General features: G+C 37.6%; 1 protein-coding gene across 1 annotated transcript; it reads left to right on the plus strand.

The window, feature by feature from the left end:
* Positions 1-358: 358 nt before the first annotated feature.
* Positions 359-17,481, plus strand: LOC141393479 (uncharacterized). Its single transcript, XM_073966486.1, has 5 exons — positions 359-3,328; positions 4,935-5,395; positions 5,483-6,412; positions 15,947-16,283; positions 16,479-17,481. The coding sequence occupies exons 1-5, from the start codon at positions 3,234-3,236 to the stop codon at positions 17,479-17,481; spliced, it is 2,826 nt and encodes a 941-aa protein (XP_073822587.1). The 5' UTR covers positions 359-3,233.
* The last annotated feature ends 486 nt before the right edge of the window (positions 17,482-17,967 follow it).

A 17,967-nucleotide genomic window follows, 5' to 3' on the forward strand; every position in this document is an offset into this window, starting at 1 on the left:
GTTATTGCTTTCGTTTTGCACTCCCCATTCTCAAGGATTAGTCAATATTGTTGTTGTTATCCCATCAGAGACAACTTGTTGAAAGCTCTCTGCACATAACCAAGAACAACTGGACACAAAATATTACATATTAAAAATTGTAATGAATCCAAAAAATGTCTGCTTATGATATGCGCAACACTGTACATTTCATTAAATGATTTTCCAACTAAATTGGCTTTATTTTGATATCTTGGGTTTTCCCGATTTCAAGTATTTCTTTCGAATCCGTTGTAGGTTATAACAACATTGAATGACCCACATATTTTATCGCATCAGCTTAAGCAATTGATTAACTTTGCTGTTTGAGCGTATTAACCGCACGATTATTCAGAATGCATTAACAGATTTAAAACAACTGTAGAACTGAAAGCATTCAGGTTTCGCAATTTTATTCGTATAAATTTAACGCGCAAATGATTCTAAAATCGAATTTAATACAAATTATTGCAATTGTTCTTCTGGTATATATAACAAAATGTGAAGTTCATTGTCAGGGAAAAGGCAATGGCAAGGGAAGAGGGCCACAAGGAAGACCTTTCCAAAACGGAGGTGGGCCACCGGGACACAATAAACATAATAAACAACATCCAGTGTTTGGTCAAAATCCATCAGAGACCAAAGGACCAAAAAATAAAGGTAAAGGTAAAGATGAGGCACCATTAATTGTGCAAACACCACCGGAAAATTTACCATTTCCACCTTATGGACAAACACCAAATTATGGAGAAACTCCAAATTATGGACAAACGCAACCACAATATCCAATTCAAGGAAATTCTAATCAACCACAAGTGCAAAATCCAATTCCAATTCCTTACCAACCACCATCGAACAACCAAGGCACTCTAATATCTCAGATTGTTGACGATCCACTCTCTCTAATAAAGCAGCCCGTTTATAATCCAGTGCCACAAACGCCAGCCAATAATAGACCATCTAAACAGGGGAATACAGATAGAAGTGGTGACGATGATGAGGATATCTACCTGCCAATTGATGTAAGAATGTTATGATTTGTTGTTGTAAATTATATTATTTATTTCTTTTGTAAATATTAAACAAATAAACCGCACATTAAGAGCACCTATGTATGTTAATTTTTTGGATTTAAAGTATAGAAGATATTTCAGTTACACTGGAAACCATATTTCGAAAATTGACTTATTTCACTTTAAAAATATTGGTTGGTACTGTCGCTACATAGGCCAGGCATAGCTTGTTTGGTGCATTGATTCGATCAAAACCGAATTCCGATCTCACCAAAATAAATAGCTTTCGTCCGTTGGTCAAAAACATGACATGACGGACGGACATTAACAAATCAGTTCTTAATCTGATTCTATATAGATCATCGAAGGGAACTATACATATGTCCATCACTTTTATTTACCCTCGTCCTTTAGGCTTTCCTACCAGCCTTTCGCCTAACGTCATAAAACTTTTATACGATCAACAATGATACGATCAACATAGATCTGGTACGAATATGGACTGTATTGGTCCACTCTTTCGGGTATCACCTACCCAAAATTTCAAAAAGGAAAAAATTGCAAAAGTGCTGTCTTCCTGAAATAATGGCGAAAAAGTTTTAAACGACCCTGCCGCCACCAACTAAAATGACTTCAGAATTGATTGCCCGATTTCTTCCATGTGACTAGGTCTGGTCTGGGTGACGTAGGGGATGGAAGATACCAAGGAACGGTCCTGACCAGCTTTAACATGGCAAAACCCAGGATTTATCTTGGTCCCTCTTTCATCTCAAGTGGACACTGACCTCCCCGTGGTGTCACCTGGGGAACTGCCTTTAACACCCGTTAAAGGTAGTGAGCTAACATGTGCCGCGCGTTCACCCATAAGAACGTTAAAAACTTGGGTTTGGGCGTCGGGTTAGTAACCCTCCCCTAGAATAAACAGCCTACTATGAAAAAACGAAAGAAAAGAAAAACAAATCCCTCAATAGTTGACGACCCCCTTAAAACGTGTCCATGATCTGCGAATCTGCACCTGGAATGTTCGCACTCTTTATAGAGAAGGTTCAGTTTACGCGCTGGCAGATGTACTTGAAATGTACAAGGCCTACATTACTGCCATACAGGAAATACGATGGAACGGGAAAGGCGTCACAACAACACCTAAAAGTGACGCACTGTATTATAGCTGCCATGACACAAAGCATGAGTTTGGCTGCGGATTTGTAGTTGGTCCGAGGTAAAAACAACTGGTCTCCAGCTTCACCCCAGTGAATGAAAGACTCGCTGCAATTCGATTAAACGGAAAATTCTTCAACATCAGATTTATTTGCTCTCATGCTCCCACTGAAGACAAGGGCGAACAGACCAAAGATATATTTTACGAGCGCTTAGAAGAAACTTATAACCGTTGCCCTGCCGATGACATTAAAATTATACTAGGCGAAAGGAGAATATCTTTGGCCCAACAGTAGGGAAATTCAGTCTCCACAGTGAAACATCTGACAATGGTATGAGGCTGATATACTTTTCAGCTGCAAGAAACATGGTAGTTAGCAGTACCAGATTAAAACATCTCGATATTCATAAGGGCACCTGGCTGTCGCCAGATCAAAGAACAAGAACTAAAATTGATCACGTTGTCATCTATCACAACATGCATCAAGCGTGTTGGATGTACGATCTAAAGTGCTGCAAGTGCCGTCTTAAATGAACTGACATTTTTCAAGACTAAGACATTATTGATTCATTCAAGTCATTCGGACAAACTAAGCCGAATGATTCAAATCACAGTTATGAATTAGTTCAAGTGAGTCATTGTGTGATGGCTTGTATAGGCTTGACCACATCGATCACAAGCTTGATTGACTGTAAGTGACAACGTGCCATTTTGAAGCTTGTGGTCACTTGTACGAATATTGTGATCATTGTGGTCGCTTGTGCGTTTCATTTTGATCATTGTGGTCTAGAGTTGTTAAATCTAGTGAACTAGTTCAGTACCATAGTTCGTTTGCGTATAATTTATTTTATTAAAACAAAGAGATAATATAACTCATTCGCAGTTCGTTCATGGAAACAACCGGTGTCCACTGAACTATATTTTGAACTAGGTCGTTCAAACGAACTAGATTTTAACAACTCTATTGTGGTCGCTTGAGCGAATGTTGTGATCATTTGTGTGTGTGTTCTACAATAGAAAGGTTGTGTTTGAGTAGTGAAAATATGGAAAATTTTGAAAATATAAAAGAAAAAATAACTAGTGGAGAATATACCACAGTTAAAAAAACTGGAAGAAGTGAAGTCTATAATATTTTTATGTATATTAAAAATGAAAACGGTGAAATTTTGAAAGATATCGTGATTTGTAACACGTGTAAAAACATATATACAGTTAGGCAAGAAATGTATTGCAAAAACCAAAATTTCATATCAATTGTTCGTTTATGGCAACAAATTATGTAAAAACTATACGGTTTTTTGGGCAAATCTCTTGCTATAGGACCTTACAACAATATTCCGTCAAAATATGCAAAGGTTATTTGCGATTTATAACAAATACGGTCAAAAATAAGAATTAACTACTACTTGGAGGTGACAATAAAAGTATTGCAACGGGAAAATCAGTACTATAAAACTATAAATTGTTTGCAAATTTTTGCGGTTATTATGCATTTTTATGATTTTTGCGGCTAATAATAGACTAATAGTATTGAATGTAATAAAGTTCAGTGATAAAAAATGCGGTAATGGAGGGTCTTCACACAGGTAAAAAACGCATGGGACTATATTAACAATAAAAAATTAACGAATCGGCCACAGACAAGTATGCCAAGAATGAATATTTGACTCAATATTTATTGTAGGATAATGGAACAATGCAAAACAGTCCGATTTTGGCTTTGAGAACATCGAGATACCTCTGGAAAGTATATGGAAAAAATTGACACCTGTGTAGTATTTTGAAACGACCTACGACAGAGCACTATTTCGTCTCTCAATGGTATTAATATGATTTAATTTTTACTAAGTCGATAGATATTATCCTCTGCTATCATAATAAATCCAAAAAATTGCGGCAAATCCAATAAAACCCATCAAATATGGAAAATAAACCGCTACTGGAGAAACATGAATATCGAATATTTGGGTACTATATTCTTTACCATGGAAAATAGTATGTGAAATTGGGTTCACGGATATAATAACGATTGGGAAGACATCCCCACTGACATCATTAAGAAATATTTAATAGTCATTAGTCTGAAAGTCAGAAAAATTGATCCCGAAAGCTCAAACAAAGTCAACTACCACCATTCCAAACACCAGATCATGACATGTTAATCTTATTTGTGTAAATTACCGATGTAATATAACAACACCAAACTCTTAAATACATCGGGCCAACATACTGATATCAACCCTCATAAAATGTTTGGATCCAATTTAACAAAAAACTCCAAAAACATCCTCCAACGAAGGATCAAGATTTACTAAAAATTGGGGAACCAGTATCCTTAGAGTGGAACATACCGAGCCTAAATTTTTGGTTTAACTAAGCTCATTAATGCTCCAATGAATGTCCAAAGTGGATAGACAACTCATTAAGGAACACACCTTTGGTAATTCTCGAAGAAACCATCGATTTGGTAATTTTTGCAATACTTTTATTGTCACCCCCAAATAGTAGTTAATTCTTATTTTTGACCGTATTTGTTATAAATCGCAAATAACCTTTGCATATTTTGACGGAATATTGTTGTAAGGACCTATAGAAAGAGATTTGCACAAAAAACCGTATTGTTTTTACATAATTTGTTGCCATAAACGAACAATTAATATGAAATTTTCTACAATTTCGGTTTTTGCAATACATTTCTTGCCTAACTGTAAAAACAATTTGCGATACACTTCGAATTTGCTGAGGCATCCTTGCTATAAAAAATATAAAAAGGATAAAGAATCAAATAATATTAAAGTGCAACCAGATTATGAACTGAAGAAAATGTGTTTACAACTGGTCGTGCAATGGGTAGTTGGTAACTGTAGACCGTTCAACATTGTAAACGATGACGGCTTACACAATCTAGTAGAATTTATACTACAGACTGGTCATTCGTACGGTAAAAATATCGATTTTATGAAGTTATTACCGCATTCTACTACCGTTTCCCGTAATATTGCCATTTTGTACCAAACCCAACATGTTATATTAAAAGAGGAATTGTTATCAATAAAAGATAATGGATTTGCTATAACATGTGATTTGTGGAAGGACGATTTTTTGAAGAGAACATATATTGGCGCCACCGCTCATTATATTAAGGATGGATCGCTGTCACATAAAGTTTTGGCTATGAGAGGAATGGATAATCTTAAAAATACTGGTAAATATTTTATTTAAAATTTTTCTTTGTTTTTGTTGATATTTTTTAATTATGTCTTATTACTTATAATTAATTATATCAATTTAGGACATAACATCAGAATTAAAATGGAGAACATTTTAAAAGACTTTGGATGCGAGCTGAACCATTTGGTGCGCGTCGTAACCGACAGAGGCTCAAACATGAAGACGGCTTTTTCAAATGAGCAGCACATTTTTTGCATAAACCACCTTCTTAACAACGTCATTGAAAAAGCAATTGCTGATGTGGAGGAGGTCAAAACAATGTCATGTGAATGCGCAAAAGTGGTCAAATACTTTAAGAAAGCAGGTATAAACAGCAGCCTTCATTCAACTCTAAAAAGCTACACTCCAACACGATGGAATACCATTTACTTTCTGTTGGAATCAATTAAACAGAATTGGACAGATATAACACGAATGCTTGAGGAGAAGGACGAATACAGAAGAATATCTCACCTCAACTTGGGAACCATCAACGACATCGTTGAGATTCTTAAACCTTTTGAGGAGTCCTCACGACTATTGGAAGCTGAGAATTATCCCACATTGCATCATGTCATTCCTCAAATTCACAAATTGAAAAGTATATGCAGACAAACAAGCTACTCGGAAATCACGCGGAAATTTAAAGAAAGGCTACTGCATTATCTAGAAACCTTGGTTGCCTCAAATATATTTGATGTGCATAGGGTGGCACTCTTCTTGTTTCCACCAGCGAACAAACTTCATCATTTTGAGCAGAACGATGTGGAACAAATTCACGAGGAATGTATAAAAATGGCAAAGCATTATGAAAATTCTTCAAGTGATAGTTCATCAAATGATGTAGAAGATACAAATATTGAAGAAGATGCATTTTCCTTTTTTGTTCAAAGTTCAGCATTGCTAGGACAACGTGAGGGATTGAGTAACAACGAAATAACCAGATACATTGCAAAAACCGTTTTGTATTATAAAGATTTCAATTTACTGAATTGGTTGGAGTTACATAAAAGTGAGTTCCCACTTCTTTATAAATTGAGTGTTTTTATATTTGCCACACCTGCAAGTTCTGCAGCGTCAGAAAGAATTTTCTCTAGAGCACGTAATTTATTATCCGACAGAAGGTCAGTACTTGGTAAAAACACATCAAACGTTAACAATATTATGTTTTTAAATAGCAATTTAAATTTAAAAAGTATTATTTCAAATACTCTAAATATTGATTACTAATTTTACTTTTTACATATTTCTTTATGTTATTATATATTTATTTTATTTATCTTATTTAATTTTTTTCTTTTTAATTTTTATAACTTAGTTATTCTTAGTTGTTTTAAATGTTTATGATTTTAATTACTTGAATAGTTTTTTGTTGTTCTAATTTTAATACAAACAAATATTTCAAATTTAATAATCTATCATTTTTTCTCTAGGTTTCAGGGTTATCAGGAAGGTTTTCTGCCGTTTATACAATAAAAAATAATTAAAAAACCTAACCGTGTTTTATTTATATAAAATCAAATATTCTGGAATGCCGGTAATTTGTATTAAAAATTACAGACATTTTTGTGAAGATGTAAATGGATGTATGAGCTTACCACTAAGAGCAGAGATACATACAGTAAGCCACACATCCCATTACACGTGGGAAGTATGTAGGTAACATCATGTCATTCATTTATTGCAGTATTGGCGATGTTTATTTCGAACGCCATAATCATTTTGTTATGGCAAAATAGTTTTAACGTTTACTCGATTATCGAGTTTCTTTAAAATCATTGAGATTTTATGATGTAATGTTATGAGAGGACATTCCTAAGGTAATAAACCACCTGAAAGTAAAAATCCTAATTTTCCAAAAAAAGTCGTTTATTGTATCATAATGTCATAAAATGTATGGGAATTTCATTAAGGTTTTTCTTATTCATGTAACCTAATTCACACACGACATTTCATCACTCCAACAGGTAGAACATTTCGAATTGTTCAAACATTTGTCGCTTACACATATTTTATGACGCACCACTCAGCTGTTGTGTTGAGCGACTTTATCGTGGTGGTTGGTTTGGCTTGGGTGGTCTTGAAAATTTCGTTGTGTAGCTTGGATGGTCTTGAAAATTTCGTTGTGTGGCTTGATTGACTCGAATATTTTGTTGTGTGAGTTGATTGACTCGAACATTTCGCTGTGTGGCTTGATTGACTAGAACATTTCGTTGAGTCGGCATAGCTTGACTGGTCTTGAAAATTTAGTTGAGTTGATTTACTTGACTAGTTTGTAGCGTTGGCATACAACGACTTATCTTGTTTTTTGTTCCAAGGCTTGAATGGAGAAACAAGTGGCTTGTGCAGATGTTTAGTACGATCGTTCCGAGGTGCAAACATAGACTCGGACGACTACCATGTTGCAGCAAAGGAACGTACCAGATTAAAGGTAGCAAACAAAGTGTGAACAGACACAACACGGAAGTTGGACATCGGTAAGCTGCAATCACAACATATAGCCACAGCATATTCCACTCAACTGGCCCAACTGCTTAATCAACGCACTCCTCGTCCCGATAACATATCAGGACAATGGCAAAACATTGCCCACTCCATGCAAACAGCCGCAAAATCAGTACTTGGATACCAGAGACCTCCACCAAGGAATCCATGGTATGACAAGAAGTGTCGTGCTACCGAAGAGAAAAATGCGGCGGTATCGAGAGAAAAGGAGAGAGGAGAAACGTCTTTTCCGCAAGAAGAAGAGAGAGATGGAAAAGCGGAAGTGTGAACAAATCGAGATGTATAGGAGACAGAATGAAGTGTGAAAATTCTACCAAAGAGTGAAACATCAAACTGATGGCTTTGGAACTGGCACATCCTCTTGTAGAGACCAGCAAGGTAATGTGGTAACTGATACAGATAGTATGCTAAGGATATGGAAAGAGCATTTTTCCAAACTGGTGGTATACAATAGTAGCGAAGTCGACGAAGATACCACAGATCCAATCCCAGAAGATGGTATTGAATGTATACCACCCGGCCAAGATGAGGTAAAGACAGCAATAAACCGTCTGAAGAATAATAAGACAGCACGATCTGATGGCCTGCCAGCCGAGCTGTTTAAAACCGGAGGCGACACGCTGATAAGGTGTATGCATCAGCTAATTAACTCCATCTGGCACGAAGAACGCGTACCCGACGATTGTAACCTGAGCATCCTGTATCCCGTCCATAAGAAAGGAGATAAGACTTTATGCTCCAACTATAGGGGCATACGTCTTCTCCCTATAGCCTACATGATAGTTTCAGGGATATTGTGCGAACGACTTAAGCCCATGGTCAACGAAATAATTGGACCATACCAATGCGGCTTTAGACCTGGCAAGTCCACCATTGACCAGATATTTACCCTGCGGCAAATCCTGGAGAAGACCCAAGAGATGCAGATCGTTTGACAACGTTACGCTGACTGATCCGTATAGCTGCGCAAGTTATTTCAATCGACAATTTGTCGAGTATACCTGGAGTGACAGGGCGAAGAGAAGAGTATTACGTCGAATTAGACCTCTTCCTGCCGAGGATGAAAGTCATGTGAATGTCATTAGGAAATCATCTAAAGTCTGGCAAATTGGAAGGGTGGTCCCGCTATTGAAACCAGGCATGGTTGCCAGCAAAGGTGAATCGTACAGGCCGATTTCGCTTTTGTCGCCCGTAGCAAAGACCCTTGAGGCTATAGCCCTCCCCAGCGTCAGAAACAGCAAACCAGTTGTCGATATCCACACATATTAGTCGAGGACTCAACCAGAGCAAGCCGTGTGATAGAACAGCAATGTTGGCGCTTTACTTATCAAAAACCTTTAATACTGTCAAGAAATCCACACTGTTTGAGTACATTGAGTAGACAACCCTCCGGTTTGAAATGTTGGATACTCAATTATATCTGCGGCTGGCTAAGATGTGGGAACAAGGCCCTCAAGACTTTAGCCAACAGCACTTGGGGTACAATTAAAGAAACCTTGTTGTTAAGCTATGCGGCGTCAGTTTGGTCCCCGAATATAAGTGCAACGCGTGTGAAAAATATTCAAACGTGCCAGAACTGCAACAGGGTGCCTCATAATCTAAGTCTTCGACTTGTCGTAAGAGTCTCCATGTGAAGGCCTTTCTCTGAGAGCAGACTTCATTCAGTACAATCGTAAAGAGTAGGGTTGACGGAGGGCACCATCTTTTTACTGCCGGGTCTGTGAGAAACGGCTGGCATATGCTCCCGTTGTGAAGAACTGAGAGTTCTGCGTCCTGGTACATCGCTCTTATTACTCGGATTATTTTTTTTTGCTCAATGCTTCCCTTATGACAGTTCGTCTTATGGTGGCTTTCTTGAAACCGATGAACAGTGGAAAACGGGTGTGCGTCATTCTATAGATTGTACTATTATGACGCGAAGGGTGTTGGGCTGATCTATACAGTTTCTGTCTTGATCTGAAGCATGGCACAATTAAAAAGGTAGTGCAGAAGCCTAGCTAATCGAACTTGAACTGTCAGAATAAGCTGTGGGCCATCAGTCGCTGCTTCATTTTGGGACCAACTGGTAGTAGTCTTCTCTGTTACGAGCCAGAGACTTAATTCTGGGACCACGGGTACCAGTTGCCCCTAGGTCTGTTGGCTAGTCTGGTAGTTGTTGTCGGCCCCTTGTGGGAATATTGTTGTAGTTGTACCCAAATATCGGGTAGAGTCTCCGGCTTGAATGTGGTGTTACATTGCAACTGGGTGACCGAGCCATAAAAAGACAGGAGTTTTTGATATGTTCCGCACTAAACCAAGGTGGTGAACTAGGCCAAACTATTGAACACAATTGGTACCTCATTACGGTACAGAGACGCTGGTTGGTCGCTTGTAATCAGCTCACATGGTGCTCTTGAACCAACTTTAAATGAAAGGAGCTGAGAAAAATCAAAAACAACAAGTAAAAAAGTATCAGTCGGCTTTGCCGACAGAGATATACCCTCAACTTGTGTGGATTGAAATCCTTTTTTCGCAAAAAAGCTTATGTATTTTGTGGGGTTTTCAAAATGTTGGGCGTATGAAACCGACAACCGATAAAATCTCACAAATTTGCGTGGGATATAGATAGATAGAGCTTTTGTTGATAGAGCATACTAGCCTACGAAAAACATAATTTCGCTGTGACCCTGTTCACTAGGAAACCCCTGGTGAAAACATCCAAACTAATCTCGAATGAACCCTTACCAAACAAAAATTTTGAACATTTGTGCGGTTGGTACCCCAAGGATTGGACCCATAAGGCCCAAATGTGAACATGAACTAAGTTTGGACAAAATATTTCGATATCCAAAGTTTGGACCGAATCGGTTGCTCCGTTTATGAGATATTGCGAATATTTTCGGAAGGAGTGGACCTATAATCACCACCTTCGAATTTCATCTAATATTCGAAGAAATATTACAATATTCAAAGTGTGGACGAACGTAGTATTCTGTTCAAGCCACTACATTCGGTGCCATAGGCAACTTGCCCCAGAAAAACTTTTACTGTCGTAATTGAGGCAGCGAATGCAAGTTGTTTCAACAAAACTCAAAGTGATTCAAGAACAGGTCTTAAAGTGAATTTATCCAAAAATGTGTGTGTGAGGTACCCGAAGGAGTGGACAAATATAGTCCATATTCCAACCTGATCTATATCTGGTAGATATATTAGGATGTGTAAAGCATGGTCCAAATCGGCCACTCCCATCAAGAGTTATTGTGCGCACAAACATTCCGAACATTTTTTAACTTTTGTGGGGGAGGTACCTGAAGGGGTGGACCGATATGGCTTATCTTCAAACTTAAACTAAATTTGCACAAAATATTACGAAGGCCATATTTTGGACCGAATCGGTAGATCCGTTCGAGAGTAATATTGCGTTCCAACCACTACACACGGTGTCATAGCGGTTTTTTGCACCTTTCAGGCTATTTTATCAGGAAGTACGGACTTGCCCCTGATGAAACTTGTACCATCGTATGAGGGGCAGTGAATATAAGTTGCTACAACAAAAATCAAAGCGATTCGAGAGGAGGTCCTAAACTGAACTTTCCGAAATTTTGTGTGGGAGGTACACGAAGGAGTGAACCGATTGAGTCCTTATGAACCTCATCTAAGTCTGGTAGAAATTTCACGATGGACCAAATGGGTTACTTCCTTCAAGAGTTATCGTGCGCACAAATTTTCCAAACATTTCCGAACTTTTGTGGGGGAGGTACCGGAAGGAGTGGACCGATATAACCCATCTTCGAACTTAAACTAAGTTTGGACAAAATATTACGAAAGCCAAATTTTGGACCGAATCGGTTGATCCGTTCGAGAGTTATCGTGCGCTCCAGCCAAACAGACAGACGGACGGACGGACATTGCTAAATCAACTCCAAATTGTCTGAAACACATTTCGTCTAAACATACTTGGGGTCTATGAGGCACATTTTGCTCGTATGAAAGTGTGTATACCCTCGTTAGCATAAATGCTGAGGGTATAAAAATCCCCGGAGCCCTTTTTAAATAAATCCCGATCAAAGTTCACATTTTTAAGGGGTTTTTTAGGTTTTCATGATTTTGATGCGAAATGGAACTAACGAAATTGTTGTAGCAGTGAAAACTTTCTACAAGATTGACCTTTATGATATTATCGTAGATTTTACCATTTTTGAGATATAGAAGTTGAAATTGGGATAATGCACTGTATGACTGTATCGTCTCCTTATAAACAATGTCATGTACGGTGCGCCTTAACTAACTTTAAATAAACACCGATTACACCTGGGAAGTTTTTGGGGATTCTGAAACAGCAATAATCATAGAGGAGAAAAATCCAAAAACATGAAAATAATCGGTGGAGGGATTTTTAATTAATTCGCGGTCAACGTTCACATTTTTAGGTTTACTTTAGGTTTTCGAGATTTTGCTTGGAAATTGCAAGTCCTATCGAAATGGGGCTAAAGAAAATGTTGAAGCTGTAAGATTTCTCTACCATTTTTGAGATATAGAAGTTCAGATCACATTTTTTAGGTTTTTTGTTAGGTTTCCACGATTTTGCTTGTCCATGTGCAAAACATAACAGATTTTGACATTTTAAATATATGACAAGAGGTTTTTTGTTGTAGCAATACGCGGATGCCTCTTCATTGGTAATTGTGCCGTGGTCTGAAGCCAGCTTCTTTCTGTGGTGTTGAGCAAGTCAAGTCGCCATTTTTGGGTAACTTAGCAAGGAGGCCTTTATAGGATGTGAGGTCGAAGTAACTCAGCTGCGGTAATGATGTCGGCCTATAGAGTTGTTAACCAACTTCTACTACTGCCTTGTCGATGGTCAGACTAGCACGATTTCAACATGGCGACATCAAGTTTATAGGCGAGGGGTATGAACTAGTGAAACCTATATACATGATCAAAACGATAGTCCCACTATCGATATTCTGCCAGGTATAGCAAAACGAGATATAGACAGACTTTAAGTGGTCTTAGAAAGTCCTTGTTGAAATAATGGATTAATAGGTTATAGTGAATTTTATAAATCCACTGGATTTCAAATATCAATAACATTGCGTATACGTCAAATAAATCCTCTAATGCAAATGGCATATTAATTTGTATGTATCTACATACAACTATCATAAAGAACTATATAAACGCGTTATTTGGTAATGGGACGTTTTTGTTGGGCAACAAACACTCGAAGATTCATCCAACCAGTTAAACAAAATCAATATTTATACGTACATACATACATATGTGTTGAGATATTTGCTTTAAAATGCACTTGTTTTGGATGAAAGCAAATTACGAATAAATAAATAAATTAAAAATAATTTGTATACGTGTGTCATCGTTTGCATACAACTTTACGGACTTCTTGCAAACATAAAATGTACATATGTATATCTTAAGAGTAAGATTATGTTGGCAATAAAATATTTGATCCATATGAAGCTGCCTGTAAAGCTGGAAAGTCTTTTTCTTCAAGAGAAGAGTAGACTTATACATGCTTGAAACTCTAAGAGATTTTGGAGTTTTGCAAGATGACAATGAGATAACCAATATTCGAACATCATTATAAACTAAAAAAAAATGTATTAAGAAAAAACAAGTAAAAAAGTATCAGTCGGCTTGGCCGACAGGGAAATACCCTTAGCCTGTGCAAATTGAAAAAACTTATGTATTTAGGGGGTTTCAAAATTTTGTTCGGAACCGACAAAAATGTTGATTAGGATTTAAGTTAAAAAATATTGCGGAAAAGGTACTTAAAGGAATGGACCGACATAGACCATGGGGGTGCCATAGGGGGTTTTTACACCCTTGGGGCTGTTTTCTCAAGAAGTATGGACTAGCCCCTGAAAAAACGTTTACTATCGTAATTGAGGCAGCGAATGCAAGTTGCTTCAACAAAAATCAAAGTGATTCGATAGCAGGTTTTAAAGTGAACTTATCCGAAATATTGTGTGGGAGGTACCGGATGGAGTGGACAAATGTAGTCCATATTTGAACCTGATATATATCTGGTAGATGTTATGACAATGTGTAAAGTATGGACCAAATCGGTCACTCCCATCAAGAGTTATCGTGCGCACAATTTTTCCGAATATTTTTGACCTTTTGTGGGGTAGGTAGGTACCTGCACTTAAAGTAAGTTAGGAAACAATATTACGAAAGCCAAATTTTGGCCGGAATCGGCATTTCCGTTCTAGAATTATATTGCGCTTCCACCCTTAAACATGGTGTCATAGGGTTTGTTTTTCAACTTTCAGATTATTTTTTCAGGAAGTATGGACTTGCCCTTGAGGGAAATTGTACCTTCGTATAGGGGACAGTGAATACAATATGTTACAACAAAAACCAAGGCGATTCGAGAGCAGGTCTTAAACTGAACTTTTCCGAAATTTTGTGTGGGAGGTACTCGAAGGAGTTTACCGATTGGACCATATTGGAACCTCATCTAAGTCTGGTAGAAATTTCATAATGTGCAAAGTATGGACCAAATCGGTTACCCCCTTCAAGAGTTATCGTACGCACAAATTTTCCGAACATTTTCGAACTTTTGGAGTGGACCGATATAATCCATCTTTGAACTTGAACTAAGTTTGGACAAAATATTACGAAAGCCAAATTTTAGACCGAATCGGCAGATCCGTTCGAGAGTTATCTTGCGCTCCAACCACTACACGCGGGTCATAGGGCTTTTTTGTACCTTTCAGGCTATTTTCTCAGGAAGTATGGACTTGCCCCTGAGGAAACTTGTACCTTCGTATAGGGGACAGGAAGTATGGACTTGCCCCTAATGAAACTTACAGCGTCGTATAGAGGACAGCGAACACAACTTGCGTAAACAAAAATCAAAACGATTCGAGACCAGGTCCTAAGCTGAACTTTTCCGAAATTTTGTGTGGGAGGTACCCGAAGGAGTAGACAGATTGAGTCCATATTGGAACCTCATCTAAATTTGGTAGAAATTACACGATGTGCAAAGTATGGACAAAATCGGTTACTCCCTTCGAGAGTTATCGTGCTCAAAAGTTTTGCGACAATTTTTGAACATTTGTGGGGGAGGTACCTGAAGGAGTGGACCTACATATATGGCCCATATTCGAACTTAAATCGAATCTGGACAAAATATTTTGATACCCAAAATTTGAACCGAATCGATTGATCCGTTCGAGAGTTATCGTGCGCACCAGCCTGCCAGACAGACAGACAGACGGACGGACGGACATTGCTAGATCTACTCAAAATTGTCTGAAACGGATATCGTACAAATATATTTGGGGTCTAAAACCATTATTTCGATGAGGCACATTTTTGGTCGTATCAAAATGTAAATACCCTATTAAGCCTATAGGCGGAGGGTATAATTACAAAATAGAAAATTCAATTTACATTCGTTATTTTATTTCCATTCCGTTACCTTTGTGCTTGTATTCATTACAAACATTTAGCGGTTTCTAAATATCGCCACCCCCCATTTCATATTTGCAAAAAGTCACAAACAAACCTCGTAGATATTTCCGAATATATTTTTAAAAACTTTTCTGCTTTATTGAACTCTAATTATTATAATCATCACTTTATTTACAATAACAAAAAAAATCCACAAATTTTATTTCAAACAAGTTTTTGAGGTATATTCCCTAAGATGAATGAGAGAAATAAGGCAAACTCAATGCTGAGTCAATCAGTCTGTCGATCATCCAAAAGTGAAATATTGGCGCTAATCTCAAAACACATACATATGTACATACCGTATGTATAATGTGGACCAACTGTCGTCATAGGTCACATACATACATACAAGATTTCTATTCTCTTTTATTATCTTCTTCAGCTTCGTTGGTTCTCCCACCAAAAAAAAATGAAAAAAAAACTTATTAACAAAATTTCAGTATTTTGGTAGATTTCAAAGCATAAAGTCGAATCAATGTATTCTTCTTACTACGGTTGAGGCTGTTGAAAATCTTTAAAATGGAAGTCAAGAATTGTTCAATTCGTGTATTATCAATTGTTTTGCTGGTGTTATTGGAAGCGAGTCCCATTGTTGAGGTCAATGGACAAATTGTAGCCGTGGCTGTGGCCACGTCCACTTCGTTTAGTAATGGAAATCGTGGGCAAGTCGTGACAACGGCCAACTCCAATTCATTTGTGAATGTACGAAATCCTAATGTTAGACCAAATGTCCAAAATCAAAAACCAAATCAAAATTTGAATTTAAATATAAATCGTCAGCAGGGAAACCAGGCCGGGCGCAAACCTCAGGGTAATCAAAATAAACCACATATTGTCGTCGTAGTGCCAAATCAGCAAGGTCATCAAAGACCCCAGCAGCAGCAACAACAACACCCAAATCAAGGTCGTCCCAATCAGCAGGCTCAACAAAAAGTCCCTCTTAGACCGAATAATAATAACAACAACAATAACAATGGAAATAACAGAGTAAACCCACAACAACAAACTTTCTCTAGACCGAATAATAACAATAACAACAACAATAAGAACAAAAATAATAACAATAACAACAATAACAATAAGAACAAAAATAATAACAATAACAACAACAGTAATAACAACACGAACAACAATACCAACAACAATAAAGCAAATATCAATGTTAATGTAAATCAACAAACTACAACTCAAAACAGACCTAATAAAAACAACAATAATAACAATATAAATATCAATAATAATGTAAATCAACCACAACAACAAGTGCCGACGGCACCCATACAAATACAAATTATTCAAGAGGGGCCACAAACATCAATGGTTACAAATCCCCAACAAAATAACTTTGGGCAATTCCCTCCACATCATCCAACAGGATATTATCCAAGACCTCCACCACCGCCACCACCATATCCCTACCGACCACACTTGATGCCAACTTTTCCAAGATATCCTCCACCAAATCATTTTGGACCAATGACAGCACAGGAGTTTGGTCAACCACAAATACCATTTGTTCAGACACCACCAGCAACAGCAGTTGGTGTACAAGATGTCACCTTTGGACAAATGGACACCAATCCCATTCCAAATTCTATGGCACAACTTGTTCAGACACCCAATAATCAATTTATTAATTCCGGAGCTTCAAATAACAATATTCCCCCCGCTTTGAATATACCAACATCCGCCATGCAGAATCCCAACACTCCAACCGCAACACCGAATGGCTTTATACAAACACCAAATCCCAATGTGCAAGGACCAATGAATCTCCCAACCGGTGCCAACAATCCTAGTACTCTCATCTCTCAAAAGGTTGAAAATCCACTTTTTAAACCAGAACCATCAGTATCGAATGGTAATATAAATGGTCCCATCATTAGTCCCGTACCGACTACTACTACTACCACCACCAAACCATCTGTGGCTGCCACCATTTCTCCGAGTTTGATTGAATCAATTTTTTCACCACAATCGACAACAACAACTGCAAAACCGCCATCCATAAATCCAGGGGCCATTGTGAATCCAGATTCGCCAAATTATGTTCACGCTCCCATTGACGAAGAGGAAGATATTTATCTGCCGATTGATGTTAGAATTTCGAAATAAATAACTGCCAGATTTTGTGTAAATACATTTTTTCGAAAAAAAAAATAAATTAAGAACACGTTTAATTTGAGAGTGGTTTCTGTTTTACGAGATGCGGCCTTGTGGAAGAGAAGACGAAGAAACCTTAGAAAATTTACTCTGCTAATGTCCAGCTTTCGTAAATATCACACCATATCAGATCTTAATAAAATAATGGTAAATGAACTAGAACATTTAAAGGATTTTGTTAAGGACACAGAATTTCTAAAATAAAAACTAAACAGAGTCCCTTTCTTCAAAAATCTAATCTAGAGGGCACAACAGGCTCAAGGGTATGCCCACCAAACCTAAACCAATGTACCATTCTTCTTATTTTCCAACCGATTTATGGCGGTACCGAGTTCGACGAAGTCTTTAGCTTCCTCAATTATAGGTACAAACTTCCACAGTTTGTCTATGGACGCAATGCCCGTTGATACCATCAACTTAATCTTGTACCGATTACCC

This window comes from Musca autumnalis, unplaced genomic scaffold (assembly GCF_047663935.1).
Source record: "Musca autumnalis isolate F117 unplaced genomic scaffold, ASM4766393v1 scaffold_1, whole genome shotgun sequence".
Classification (NCBI taxonomy): Eukaryota; Metazoa; Arthropoda; class Insecta; order Diptera; family Muscidae; genus Musca; species Musca autumnalis.